Genomic DNA, 13,889 nt, shown 5'->3' with positions numbered 1-13,889 from the left:
GCATAGCCAATAGTAGCCATTGGAAGCCAACTCAGCCCGCACACAATTAAATAACTCAAAATAATGACCAATAGTCATCAATAGTCAGTATAAGTCATTTGAACTCCGAATCTGCCATATAATTTATAAATATAATCATATAGTCAACAATAGCCATATGAAGCCAACACAGTCTTCACACAATCAAATAACTCGAAATGGGGACTGACAATCATGGACAATCACTAGAAGTCATTCGGACCCTAAATTTGCCATATAATTATAAATATGAATATATAGCCAATAGTAGCCATACGAAGCCAACTCAGCCTGCACACAACAAATAAGTTGAAAAAGTGACCGATAGTGATTGATAGTCACGGAAGTAATTTGGACCCCAAATCTGCCATATAATTTATAAACATGATCACATAGCCAATAATAGCCATATGAAGCCAGCTCAGTCTGCACACGATCAAACAACTGAAATAGTGGCCAAAAGTCATTAGAAGTAACTAGAAGTTCATTTGAACTACATATCTTTAATGTCAAATTTTGATTAAAAGCCAAAATTAGCCATTGAAAGCCAACTCAGGCCGCGCGCAATCAAATAACTCAAAATAGTTACAAATAGTCATTGATTGTCATTAAAAGTAATTTGGAACCGAAATCCGCTATATAATTAGGAAATAAAATTAAATATCAAATAATAGTCATTCAAATCCAATCTGAGGCATTACATTACAAATATCACGAAATGGTCGCTAATGGTCATTAAAGTCTATCACAACTGGAACTACCTAATAAACAGCTGCTTGGTCTATATGCCCCGAAATAGCTTAGGATATTGGCCCAGAGCCATTAATAGCCCTTGGAAGGCAACCTAGTTTATACTCGTTCAAATAACTCAGAAATATAATCCAATAGTAATTGCAGTCATTAGAAGCTAACCAGGCCCCCAAAATGACAGGCAAAACTGAACCGGACGCTATTTCTACTTCCTTATAAATACTGACTCTTTGTTAAACAGCCAGTGTAGCATTTGCTGGCTGTAATTACTACGTCGTGTAGCATTTCCAGACTCATTGGAAGTGAATCTCATGCAATTTAAAATAATGACCCATGGAGCAATTACATATTTAAATTGCTGTGCTTTATTTCTAACTGCAAAGAGCCAGTCACTACAGCTAGTAACAGCTGTAGTGTGGTCCATAAACTGTCAATTTACTAGAAAGTCACTAATTTTCAGTAGGTCATTTGTACCAGGTGTAATACATAGGTCTATATAATCTAAATACTTAGTGCTAATATGAAGCTCACCTCATTATCAGAAATACCGTGTATCAGCTCTTGCTCAATTGAAATCGGCACACCGATTTGCCATATATTCACAATTCCTGATAGTGTGACGAGAAGAAATAGTGTAGTGAATGTCTATTTTCCTTTTAGTTTCGAGCGCATAGTTTACCATCCCACACCGAGAGATGGCAGCACTTCTGTGTCTCCCGACAACCCCATGTATTTTGGGTCGAGTTTCCAGTATTGTTAGTCAATGGTATTTGGCGCCAGCTTCGTTGGACTTCCCTCTTCACGAGATGGAAGGGCTCTCAATGTTTTTCCTTGAAGTTTTGCTTCTATTGATCGTTTTTATTTTTAAACAAAGGCACATTACAAATAGATTATGCTCATTTCAATAAACCATAGGGGTCGCGAGCAGTCTCATTAGAGAGGTAGCACTATCTATCAATACGTGCGCCAAACCCGCGCCGCTGGTCGACTTGGTCGTCTGCGCTTCCGCCCGCCGTTGACCTTGGCAAGTTTCTTGGTACTATTTTATGCACAAAGAGAGCTACGCTTTGTAATTTTACAAGAAAAAACTGACCTGTGAAGAACACATTTGACGAAATGTTTACATTGCTATTTGCAGGCCTTCATTTTTACGGTCTACTATAGATTGAGCCTAATGACTTGGGACACCCTGTATACCGAGTTCAAGGATATGGCTATATCGGGCCACCAATGTGTCTCGCAGCGAATGGCACAAATCCGGCAGGAAACGAGGATGTTTTATCTCGGATTTGTAGGCTCTACAGAGGACAAAAGCTATATATCGGCCGGGAGCCTCGGCCTATGGCACCGGAGACGTTGGAGGAGTCAAAGCGTGTTCGCAACGGCGGAGAATGTGGAAGTCGGCGACGGACACGTGGAGACAGTGAAGGGTTCTCCAAGAGCTAAATTCGTGTATAATACTCGTGAATTCAATTCACGTGACATCAATTTGCACGCTAAATTTAGTTGACATTTTGAATTTCTTCACTAACTGGTGTTTGTGTGACGTGACGTAAATTTCTCCGCAAAATGTAGCGAGGAGATTGTTTTTGTGTATAGGATATTTGGTGTCAGCTCACATGACGTCAATATCTCTGCTCAAATTAGCCAGAAAAGCAGAGACGGAGCGACAAAAAGATGAAATTTTAGAGGTTACAATACACTGCCTTTCATTCTAACAAAAAAAAATGGCATGTGATTGCAGCGTGAAACCATCTACGTCAGCGGAGACTTGATCTACGGATTTGGACGCACATTGGGCGCTTTGGCTGCCGCGATGTTCGGGTCTACCCTAGTGCACCCGGGAGCGGCGTTCGGACCAAGAGTGGCACTGGATGCCATAGGAAAGCACAGGTAACACGTGCCTTCATTAGGTATTCAATTATCCCCCTGTGAATCTTCGCTTATATTTCAAACAGAAGGCTTTATTGCGTCCTTGAGGCCTTAGCCAAGCCCACTACCAGTGCTCTGAAGACTTGGCGTGAATGTTAGCACTAAGAACCTAGTACTGAGAGCCTGCTCTGCCGACTACCAAATAATATTGAGGCTTAAGTTTTCATAGAATCGCCTTAAAATCAGGTCTCACTCCTGCAAGTGCAAATTTTATTACTCTGCCGTGTCTAAAAACGATAATGCGGTTACGAGCTATTTCTTATTTAGTGACCCCTTCGAAGCAACCGTACTTGGCTATAATATTGTACGTTTGCATGCAGTGTTCGTTCTTCCACTTCAATGAGATGCATCTTATTTCCAAAGCTGGCTTTGTAACGTGGTGCAAACATTATTGTCGTAATGATTCAGTTGTATGCGTTATAAAAAATAATATATGACACCTATTCAGTACAGCAAACCAAGAAAGAACGAAAATTGAATGTCATGAACATTCTTATGCAGCAAAAACTTGCCATGCAGTGGAGATAGGGCGATATTGGATCAAGAGCAGAAATATTCATGTAAACCGGAGGAGTATCATGGAGACCGGATAACGCTTAGATACCGAAAAGAAAAAAAAAATTGAATCGTTAAATTTATAAAAAAAAGAAAAAAACATTTCGGCGAAACTGTTTTGCCGCATCCTTTGGTGGAGCAGGTCGTGTGTCATGTCCAAGCCTGTGGCTCCGTCTAGCTAACGCTGTTCACACTGCACGGTGGTGTGTCCAATTCACATAATGTTACGAATGACAAATGCTGAGGCAAAGGATAACGGAATGAAATAAACGTTTAATGGGGCGAACTTGTGCTTAAAACAAAATAGAAGTAAGTTAGCGTCACAGGCGTCGGATGTCGGTGAAACAGCTGGATGGAACGCTGGGGCGAGACTGACTGCGGCTCGCCACGCGGAGCACGCGTGGGCTTCTGGAACAATCGGCATAGAAGGTTCGGCGTGTAGAAAATTTGGATCCAAACAAGCAACAGGGCGCTCGAATTCACCAGATATCTGAATTGAAGGAATAAATAGAACACACTTTGCTCTTAGGAATCATACCCTGGGCCTACGCACGAGAGTCAAGCGCGTTATCCACTCGGCCGCGCACCCGCTCACTGGTCAATGCGCGTGGTAATATATCGACGTGCGTGCGACACCGCACAATCTCTAGCTTTAAGGCGCTACATTGGATCTCCCGGAGATGGCTCTCTAGGCTGATGTCGAGCCCAAGAGGAAGAGCAATTGTGATGACGCTTAACTGCTAGAATATTGCACAGTCAATGATTTGGCTGAAAGTAGGCGGCGAAGAAATGTTAGGGTAAGTAGTTGTGGTGGCATAAGTTCGACCAGGTTCAAGAAGTCAATGAATATAATATCATGAAAATTTTTGTTACACAGGCATTGTGACGCCTCTGAAGTCCCACGAAAATACGTTGACACTATTGATGCAGTGTCGACAAAAAACACAAAAAAGGCTATTTTTTTAGGTAATACAACCACACATCCATTCAGTGGCCATCATTTTGCCTTGTCAGAGTAGTAAGAATAAGCCGCAGGCGAGTGGCATCTTAATGATGTTTTTAAGATGGTTCGGCAAGGAGGTAGAAGAGGCATCAGGAACTGATCTATGTATAGTCAGTGCATGGCTTACCTCTTTGGAAGAGCATATCCCACAATCTCATGATTGGTGCACAGGCCTAAGAGTCAATGTGCTCCTCTTGTGTGGGTTGTAGTGAATTGAAAGTACGGCTCTCAACAAACAACATTTTATGCAGGCCGTTAGAAGCGGAGCAGTGGTGAGAATGGCAGGGTATCCAATGAGAGTCAGGAGTGTTTTCATTAGTCTGTATTCAAACATTATCCTTGGTGGGTGGAAATATATATATATATATATATATATATATATATATATATATATATATATATATATATAGATATATATAAAGTAATAAAGTCGCACTTCGAAACGTTGTTGGAGTTTTAAAGCATTTAGTGAGTCGACGTTTCGGCCTGAGACAGGCCTTCTTCAAGACTGGTTGCCAGAGTCGGTTACAGGGTTGTTTTCGCTTTCCCCACCCGTCACCTGTCAGATCACGTGTAAAAATGCCCAAGTAAAAGAGCCCAAGGGAAAAAACGCTGCTGTACTCCCCCCCACTCCACGCACGGCCGCAGCAGACGCCGCCAGCCATCGGAGCAAACCAAAGGCCACGTCAGACTTCGTGACCCCAGGAACGTCACGTGCGGAAGGCGCAGTAACGTTCACATAGTTGGATCGGCCCAGATGGTCAGCAACGCACGCCGCGGAAGGACGCAAAGTTTTTTTTTTTTTTTTTTTGACTTTGCGTCTTTCCGCGGCGTGCGTTGCTGGCCATCTGGGCCGATCCAACTATGTGAACGTTACTGCGCCTTCCGCACGTGACGTTCCTGGGGTCACGAAGTCTGACGTGGCCTTTGGTTTGCTCCGATGGCTGGCGGCGTCTGCTGCGGCCGTGCGTGGAGTGGGGGGGAGTACAGCAGCGTTTTTTCCCTTGGGCTCTTTTACTTGGGCATTTTTACACGTGATCTGACAGGTGACGGGTGGGGAAAGCGAAAACAACCCTGTAACCGACTCTGGCAACCAGTCTTGAAGAAGGCCTGTCTCAGGCCGAAACGTCGACTCACTAAATGCTTTAAAACTCCAACAACGTTTCGAAGTGCGACTTTATTACTTTATAGTCTTCGGCATCCTACGCTATATTTTGTTTATCTATATATATATATATATATATATATATATTTAGATGCACTACTGGCATTTACGTGAACACCCAGGCATGGTGACATAAAAAATACAAAAGAAACATGCAAGAATGGATAAACACGCAACGCAACAAACATAACTACTAAACAAAGTGCTTCGGAGGGGTGTTACTAAAAGAGAAGAACAGCGGAAGTGCTTTACCAGGGGTCCCCAGCTCGTCTCCAGAAAGTAATGGTAGCTTCCGAGGTTTTCCCCTCTGTTCACCCTTCTTCGATTTCGGATTCCTCTCACCATCGCTAGGTTGGGTTACGGACCCTGAGACGCCAACACCGATAGGGACGAGCACTTGCCGAGACACGTGCCCCATCCTGGCGATGATGAGAGGAATCCGAAGTTCAAGGTAGATGAACACAGGGGAAAACCACGGAAGCTGCCATTTCATTCTGTGCACGAGCTGGGGGACCGAGGACTTCGGCACAAAGACGATCGGTAAAGCAAAGCTTGTACAGTGGGACAAGTGGGGCAAGCAAAACGTTGCGACCATTCACAACATCGAGGAATGAACAGGGGAGCTAGTTCGAATCCTCGAGCCGTATTTTACGGTGGTGGACACAGTTCAGGAAACCTCGAAAGTGGACCCTCATCTGCGGCACCTGTGGGTGGCGCGAAGATCTATAACGAAATGCAAAGAGGCAAACAAAGAAACAGCAAAACAAGATTGCGGAACTGAATGAGAGAACGGAGGAGTATGCATTGAGACATTCAGGGTAAAACTAGTACAGTCTGTGTGATGGGTTGCGAGGCAGCCTAGTTTTGCACGAAGCTGAAAACTTCTTCGGGCACTGGTGGATCCGGAAGGGACAAGAACGGTGAAACAGAACAAGATAACCTCTTTCATGCATAAGAAAGGGGTTGAAGACTGCTGCCTTACGGAGCGCCTGGCCAGGGCATTCCTGTTCCGGGAGCCTCCCGTTCATTAACCAGACTATCAGGGAGAACCGAACGAGATGATCGATAGGCCAATAACGCTGGGTGAACTGCAGGCGGCACTGACGGCGATGAAGAATAATTTAGCGCCGGAGACGGACAGGATTACAGCGAGGCAGTTATGCAATTCGAATAAAGGATCTTCGCGGGAGCTGATTGCTCCACTTCAATGAAAAATATTGGATGGCGTGTACCATCCGGGAGAGGTACAAGAATGTTGAGGTACGATTTATTCCTAAAACGAAAACGACTCAAATCTGAGGAACCTTAGAGAAATGTCTTAGACATTATGCTTGGGAAAGTCGTTTAAAAGAATTTTGAGTGCGAGACTCACCACGCATATTGAGGACAATTCGTTACGTGCTCATACACAGTTCAAATTACGCCCACACATGTCGATGCAAGGGGTGTTGTTTATGTTGTAGAGGGACTTGCTCCACAGTCAGCGCGAGCGCAAGTAAGGTGCCTTTTAGCGCGTGATCTAAATAAATGGACACGTTTACAACTCCTTGTAATGCCGAATTAGAGCGCAGCTGTTGAGCAGGAGGAGGAGAGGATACGGAGGGGACGGCATGCCCCTCCTCCTAATCCGTACCTCTTCTCCTCCCTCCCCCTTCCTCCTCCTCTCCTCCTTCCTCCTCCTCCTTCTTCCTCCTCGCCATCCTCCCGCTCCTCATGGCTCCCCTCCTCCTTCCTTCTCCCCTCCTCCCTTCTGCTCCCTCCCGTGTTGTGCGTCACATAATGCAACGCGCGCGTTACGGTGGTGCATTATGAGAGGTTTCTCATAATGCACCGCACGGTTACGCCGACGCCGACACCGACGCCGACGCCACTCAAGACGGAAACGGGCGCCTAAGAGCTGCGCTTTAAAAGCCATTGAATAATGTAACACATGGAACTATAGTATAAGGACTCAGTCGAATCAACTGAGGGGAAAGAACGTACAACTACATACGAAGTTTTCCTTCGAAGCGTAAAGCGGTTCTCTCGCTGGGGGACTAAAGATCGGATCCCCTAGCACTGGGGCCCAGGGGCACGCCGCAAGGAACAGTGCTTTCACACGTACATCTGAATTTGGCAATGAAAATTCTGATGGAGAATCTCAAGAGTATCCCAAGGGACTCACATCTGTGCGCGATATCCTTCGCATATATCGGGACTCACACCCGATATATGCCGAGGATATTACGATCTGGTGCAAGTCTGGGAGCAACGGTCAAGGGAACGATACGCTTTAGGCAGCGGCCGATATTCCGGCAGCATACCCGCGGAGCCGAGGGCTTTAATGCGCGCCGCAAAAGTCTGAGTTGCTGGTCATGCGGAACGCACACGAAGGGCTCGTAACTTACATCCGTGTCGAAATGGAAGGACAAGAGGTGCCCAAGACGCAGGAGGCGCGATTCCTGGCGCAGCTTATTCCACAGGGAAGGAACAACGAGAACACACTTGAAAAGCTCACGAAGGCGATGGTGCAGACCAACGGTATGTTGCGTAGGAATCGCAACAAGCAACATGGATCTAAAGAAAGGGAGGCCGTCAAGCTCGTGGACGCATTTGTGGTGTGGAGGGTGATTTGTTGAACGCCGCACTTAAACCTTACCAAGAACGACGTAGTAAAGCTCGAATTTCTGCTTGGAAGGAATGAAAGTATGCCCTGGGGCTGCAGAAATATGCAGCCAGTCATAGGCTACTTAAGTATGGAATGAACAGCGCCTTTGAGGAGCTGGTCAGCGCCCAGATTGCAGCTCAAGTCAAAAGACTCGGAGGAACGTACCACGGTAGCTTGCTGCTTGACAAGCTGGGGTTGGAAAACCCGGGCGCCGCCTTCCTACGAGAACAGGTAGAGCTTGGAGTCCATATTTTAGCCGGTTATCAAACAAGTAGAATTCTCAGGAACATGAACCCCTTACGGGACGTGGTAGGGGAGGGGGGGGGGGGGGGTGGCCACGTGTGGCAAAGTGCCAGTTTCCCGCTCGTACCTGGGCCCGCCGACCACGCACCCTGAACGTCGACGCCGCGGGATTTGCTGCGGGGGTGGCAACGGCAGCCGTGGCTGCCTCAAACAGGAGCAAGATAGTCGCAGAAGCATTATTCAGAATGTCTTTTGATACAGAAGCCGAGGAGGTGGTCATCGCTCTGGCTATCTCTCACAACCCAAAAGGAACTATAATATTAGACGCTGAGGGCGCCGTTAGCAACTTAGCGGCGGGTTCCGGGGGGGGGGGGGGGGGGGGGAGGTGGCGGCCGGGCTACTGAGAAGGCACCCCCCGCAGGTGGTTCACATTGTCTGGTTTCCAGGCATATGGCCATGCAGGAAATGAGGTGGCTCACGCCGCAGCCGGAGATTCTCTTCCAAGCCGGGACTTTACTTCTGCCTCAGGCGTGGAGGACGGATTGTCTTACTTCAAATGTCAGGTGGACATCCGAATAGCAAGAAGGAGATTTGCACTACTGGGCAAGTTCCTAAGCATGATAGGGGAACACACCTTCCGAAGTCTACAGAGGGATACCTTTCTCACCCAAAATAGCTACGCACTTCGTACCCGGACAGATCCACGCCGGCAGTCTTCTCGTAGTGAGGGTTGCAAAAGACAGACACATACCACATGGTGTTGACCTGCGAGAAGAGTGAAGAAACTTCGCAAGGCGGTGCAAGCGAAGAGGAATGGTATGCGGAGAAAAAGACGGCTCTTCGTTCCCTGGAGTGGGTAAATTATTCGCTTGTGGTCGATGAAGGTGCAAAATATTTGAACCTCCAAGGCTCGAGCCTAGATCACTTCAAGGTTAGGTAAGGCCCCATGAGATTTGAACGAACGGGTCTGTAGCTGGACCCTACTAGGCCATCTTCAAAAAAATGCTTTAAAGTTCTCCAAGTGCCCGAAATAAAACGAGCTCCACTAACACGACATCTAAATAGTACTTCCTGACGCATAGAGGCGTAGTAGCAAGCAGGAGCGCAAACAAAGTAGTTGTTGCGAGAAATTATTCAATTATCAAGGACGCCTCCACTGTCATCTGTTGCAAAGGTAAAAAGTTATAAGTCGCATTGAGCTTCCTTTCGGAGATTATCGTCACGTTTTAGAACAGGTAAGGAGTGCGGCAGAAAATACCCATATAAAGGCTTGACTTCAAGGAGCTATCGATGCTTCCTATACGACTTGGGTGTAGGCAAGTTCTGGACAGCGTCCAATTTTCGTTAAAACTTCCGGTGCAAAAAAAAAAATAAAAAAATAAATAAACTGTGAAATTATGAATCTCTACTTCGCCTAACTAATCACAAGTCCGTTCTCTGCCAGTCACAAGAAAAGGATCTCCAGGTGTTGCAGATGTTGCGCTTTTTTTTAGCACTGAAAGCCGGAATTTGGTAGGAATGAAACGTAACCATTTGGATGGCGCTTTCGATCAACAATCCTTAGCAAAACCAGAGTGTTGAACCGAGACCAAACCGTTATTTTTATCCGAACCGAATTTGTATATAGTGATCAAATTGTCATATACTGTACTGCAACGTACAAAAAATTGTGGGTTTTCGTGGCGCTTTGGTATTGGCACTACGACTAATCATGTGTCACGTGGTCACGTGACATCATGATGTCAAGATATGCAGTCAAATAATGTCACGTCACGTGGCCTTGTGACGTAGTCCCGTGACTCATCGCGTCAAGTAGACTTAAATTGAGTGCGTCATCACAGTCCGTTGCAACTCAAGAAGGTAGGGCGAGAGAAAGGAAGGCCGGGGAGGAAGAAGCAGGCGGAACGCTGGAAAGAGGAGAGGGTTTCCCCCTCTCCTCTCCAGCGTTTCGTCTGCTTCTTCCTCCCCGGTTTTCTTACACTCGCAATACCTTCTTGGGTTGCAACGGATTAGGGATGTATTAGTGTTGTTGACACCGTGACGTCATTTGCACTCACGACTTCTCACCGCGAGTCACGTGCCACCGTGACGTACTCAATTTTCAGGAGCCCGAGTCGAGTGCTCGGGATTTTGACAATCAGCATCGCTAATTATTGGTGTTGGCTCGTGTTCAATCAAAGATGAGAATAGCCTAATTCTAACACTGGCGGTGTACCATTAGCGACAGATCACGTCGCCGCTTGTTCTAATAGCGATTGAGGAAGGGAAAGCTATTTCTTTCCTTTATTTTTCCTGCGTCTGCCATTGAGCGAAGAGAAAAAGTAATGGGTGTTTTGCCAGCTATGAACGTCAGGGATTAGCTCTTAGTTGTATTCACTGAAAGTACAAAATTGTTACATGAACCATTTTACATGTAAATATCATTGAGGAAGCCAAACATATTTTCGTTGTTGCTGAACGGTCTCATGAAAGTTGTCTCCGAAAATAGAAGGATTGAAAGGACTAAATGTGGCTTATTAGTTTGACGATAATTAGAACTACAAGTGTGTACGGCAGGGATACGTGACGGTAAAGATTCTAGTCGCCTCAGAGGGCCCGCTCAAATTCTCGCAGTTTTGTTTAAACTTCACAGTTTTTGGAACGAACTAAAAGAAATGGAGGATTACTGTTAGCAAATGTCACACATATAATTGTCGAATTAGGACTCCCAAACAGAGGAGGGAGTCTCTCAGAAAAAAAAAGTATTATCTTGAGGAGCATCGTAAAACGAAAAGTGTGGGAGGGGGGGGGGGGGGGGGGGAGTTTCTCTGCTCCCCATCTTGGGCGCCGACAAGACAGCGTGATCCAGCAAAGCTACTTCGTTTGCAAAATCACTCCTGCCAGAAAGCGCGTTTTCGAGGTGCCAGACGCACGCGCCGTTCCTCACAACGCTGCACCAAGAAAGAATATTTTTTGTTTCTGAATACATGAGTTGCACTGAGCGCGAGCATTCTGCAGCGTTCATTTTGAATTACAAATTTTAATTTTTTTCAGCAAAAAAAAAATTTTAACCACCAGTTTATAGTGCAATGTTGTCACGTGCAAACTATGTTAAACAACTCAGTTTTGTGGTTAAATGGGATGTCCTCAGCACAATACTCGGTTTTACTTTAAATGTGAGCGTAGCAGAAATTAAAAGAGCCAGCTCCGGGCTTTCAGCGTCCATGGCAAGCACGCGCGCGCCTGCAGTGCAAGCACTGGTCAGGACCACAGGCTTGCGCATGTAGCATTGGCTGCGTCTGGAGTTAAAGGGGCCCTGCAAAGCGTTTCTGGCCATTTCTTTTTAATTTGCATCGCGTTCGTTCTAACTAGTGACTGTAACTCTAGCAACACATTAAACATAAAATAAAGAAAATATCTGACGTCTCTTTAACATAATAGGTGAAATAAGTTCAGAAGTTTCAACACATTTTTTTTTTCTTGATGGCATTCTTGGTCTGAATTAATAGAGAACCTAAACGACAAGAGCGTGCAACGACCAAGCACAATCTTCATAAATGTTGAAAATTAACATCCAGTTATGAAGATGTGAACACCCAACCAATTTACGAGTGTTCCAAACAAAAATCTGAGTGAGAGTCACGTGCTTGATGGGGTCAGAGGGGTCACTTGAGCCTATTCAAACAATCCTTCTTTTACAATTCTATGTCGTCCTTATGTGACGCTCTGGATTAATGTTGTCACTGAATTCTCGTTTATGACATTGATAGGTACGCCTTCCAAAGCTGCATTTGATTTTCTTCGCCCCTTTGCAATGCCCCTTTAAGCGGCAACGAAGTATAGCAAAAGGAGATGCCCAAATGGTAAAGTTGTGCAGTATATATAGCAGTCTCGGAATGATATGCGTCTACCTAAAGGCCTGTTCACATATTTAACGGAGAGCTATACAAGCATAGCGCTGACCTCGCTAAGCGCGTGCTCACGGGAGCGTTCACCAGCTTTCTATCGCACCGTCAAAACTGTTGCTCATGGCAGACGATACGTAGCTAGAGAGAGGGAGAGAGAGAAATGTTGAAAAAAACAGAGGCCTGGAACCTATTTAACTAGCTGACGTCACGTGAGCAGCGCTACATCAGCGCTTCGCTTCATGTGAGAACTGGCCTTAATAAAGTGTTAGAGCTCGCTTGACCGATAAAGCACAGAGTTGTAAAATGAGGCCCCAAAACAAGTGCACGTAAAACCGAATATAACTTTAGCTTCCCGAGAATGTATTCTGCGAAGCTTCAAGCTGGTGCAATGCGATGTTCAAATGTAATTTAAATTAGAAATATATTGTCTCTTCTTTGCGTTATTTATGTGTAATTAATAACATCATTGCACACATTTCTATTAAAGAAATGCGGACGATAACCAACCAAGTCCTGAACAGTTATGAGTTCCTGGTTTCAAAACCGGTCCGATATTTTTATCAGGAACAACTATTTGCACTTGGACAGCTGCAGCTTCTTTTCCATCTATGTTATTTCGTTTGCTTCCTTCACTTATTATGCGAAAGCATTAGCTGTCCCATGGAGCGAATCGGACGTCATCAGCTTTGAAGCCGCGCCAAACGGCGGCTTCCCTCGTTCCAATGTCGCGTGTCCCATTGGTTATCGCGTGTCATCAATGAACGAGGCTCCCTCCCATTGGCTCTCGTGCGGCTTAGTTCCAAAAAAAAAAAACGCCTCCAGAGAAGCCCTCTCTATGGCGGCGCAGCGCACACAGCGGCCCGGCTGCCGGTAAGAGGTGCGGCGGTGCGAGCTTGGCGCACGGCCCGCTCGGGCAAACTCCGAAGGGGTTGCGCAGCAGAGCTCATCGCGGTTAGGCCACTTCACGAGAGCGCGCGCTCGGCCGTCGGCCAACGAAATGGGGCCGTCCAATACACTACGCCGCAGAAAAACTAAGGGAGCAGAAGAATGCCATCTCTGATTTCGCCTTCACATTTCAGTAGAAGTGCTTAGGTGTCCTCGGACATATTTGTTCTCCAAGTGCTCTAGTGCGTTGCCATACGCCGATGGTTTAGTGGCTGTCGACCTATTAAGCCCGACCTATTGAAGCGTGGAGCTCCTGAATGTTTAGCACTTGGTTGGTGAAGGTTTGTATTCCTCAGAATTTTGGCCCAACCGGACGGAGTTCGGTTAAATAACTTTACGTTAAAAATCTCCATTTCTATACATTTAATTTTGCAGTAAGGCGTCCTGTATGGGAATATTTAGAAGAATACCATTTATTATTTCTCTTTCTGCACATTTCGTATTTTTGCCTTCGGATCTATAGTGTGAGCACAAACTACTTTTGGCATACCCCGGGACCCGGTGCTTCACACTGCCAAACAGCGAACATAAAAACACGTTTCCGCAGACTCAACAGATGGCCTATTTTTGAATATCGTACTCCCGTGTCGGCCTTAAGCTGTTATGGGAACCTCGTAATGTATTGATAACAATAAAAAAAATATTTTATTGGTGCCCGAAGACTTGACCAGAAAATTAAAGGGCCGGTCACCCTAAAGGTATGCATCATAAGTAAATGCACTCCCAAATTATCTGATATATACT

General features: G+C 45.7%; 1 protein-coding gene across 1 annotated transcript in view; it reads left to right on the top strand.

The window, feature by feature from the left end:
• Positions 1-13,889, top strand: part of LOC115332280 (putative acyl-CoA synthetase YngI) — a 257,512-nt gene that overhangs the window by 137,291 nt on the left and 106,332 nt on the right. The window contains exon 9 of the mRNA XM_040220250.2: positions 2,513-2,661. Within this exon, the coding sequence (XP_040076184.2) occupies positions 2,513-2,661 (149 nt within the window). The remainder of the gene's footprint in view (positions 1-2,512; positions 2,662-13,889) is intronic.

The sequence above is a fragment of the Ixodes scapularis genome, unplaced genomic scaffold (assembly GCF_016920785.2).
Source record: "Ixodes scapularis isolate PalLabHiFi unplaced genomic scaffold, ASM1692078v2 ptg001212l_1___fragment_1__unscaffolded, whole genome shotgun sequence".
In the NCBI taxonomy this organism is placed as follows: Eukaryota; Metazoa; Arthropoda; class Arachnida; order Ixodida; family Ixodidae; genus Ixodes; species Ixodes scapularis.
The sequence above is the reverse complement of the archived record's forward strand: the minus strand, read 5'-3'. Positions and strand labels throughout refer to the sequence as shown.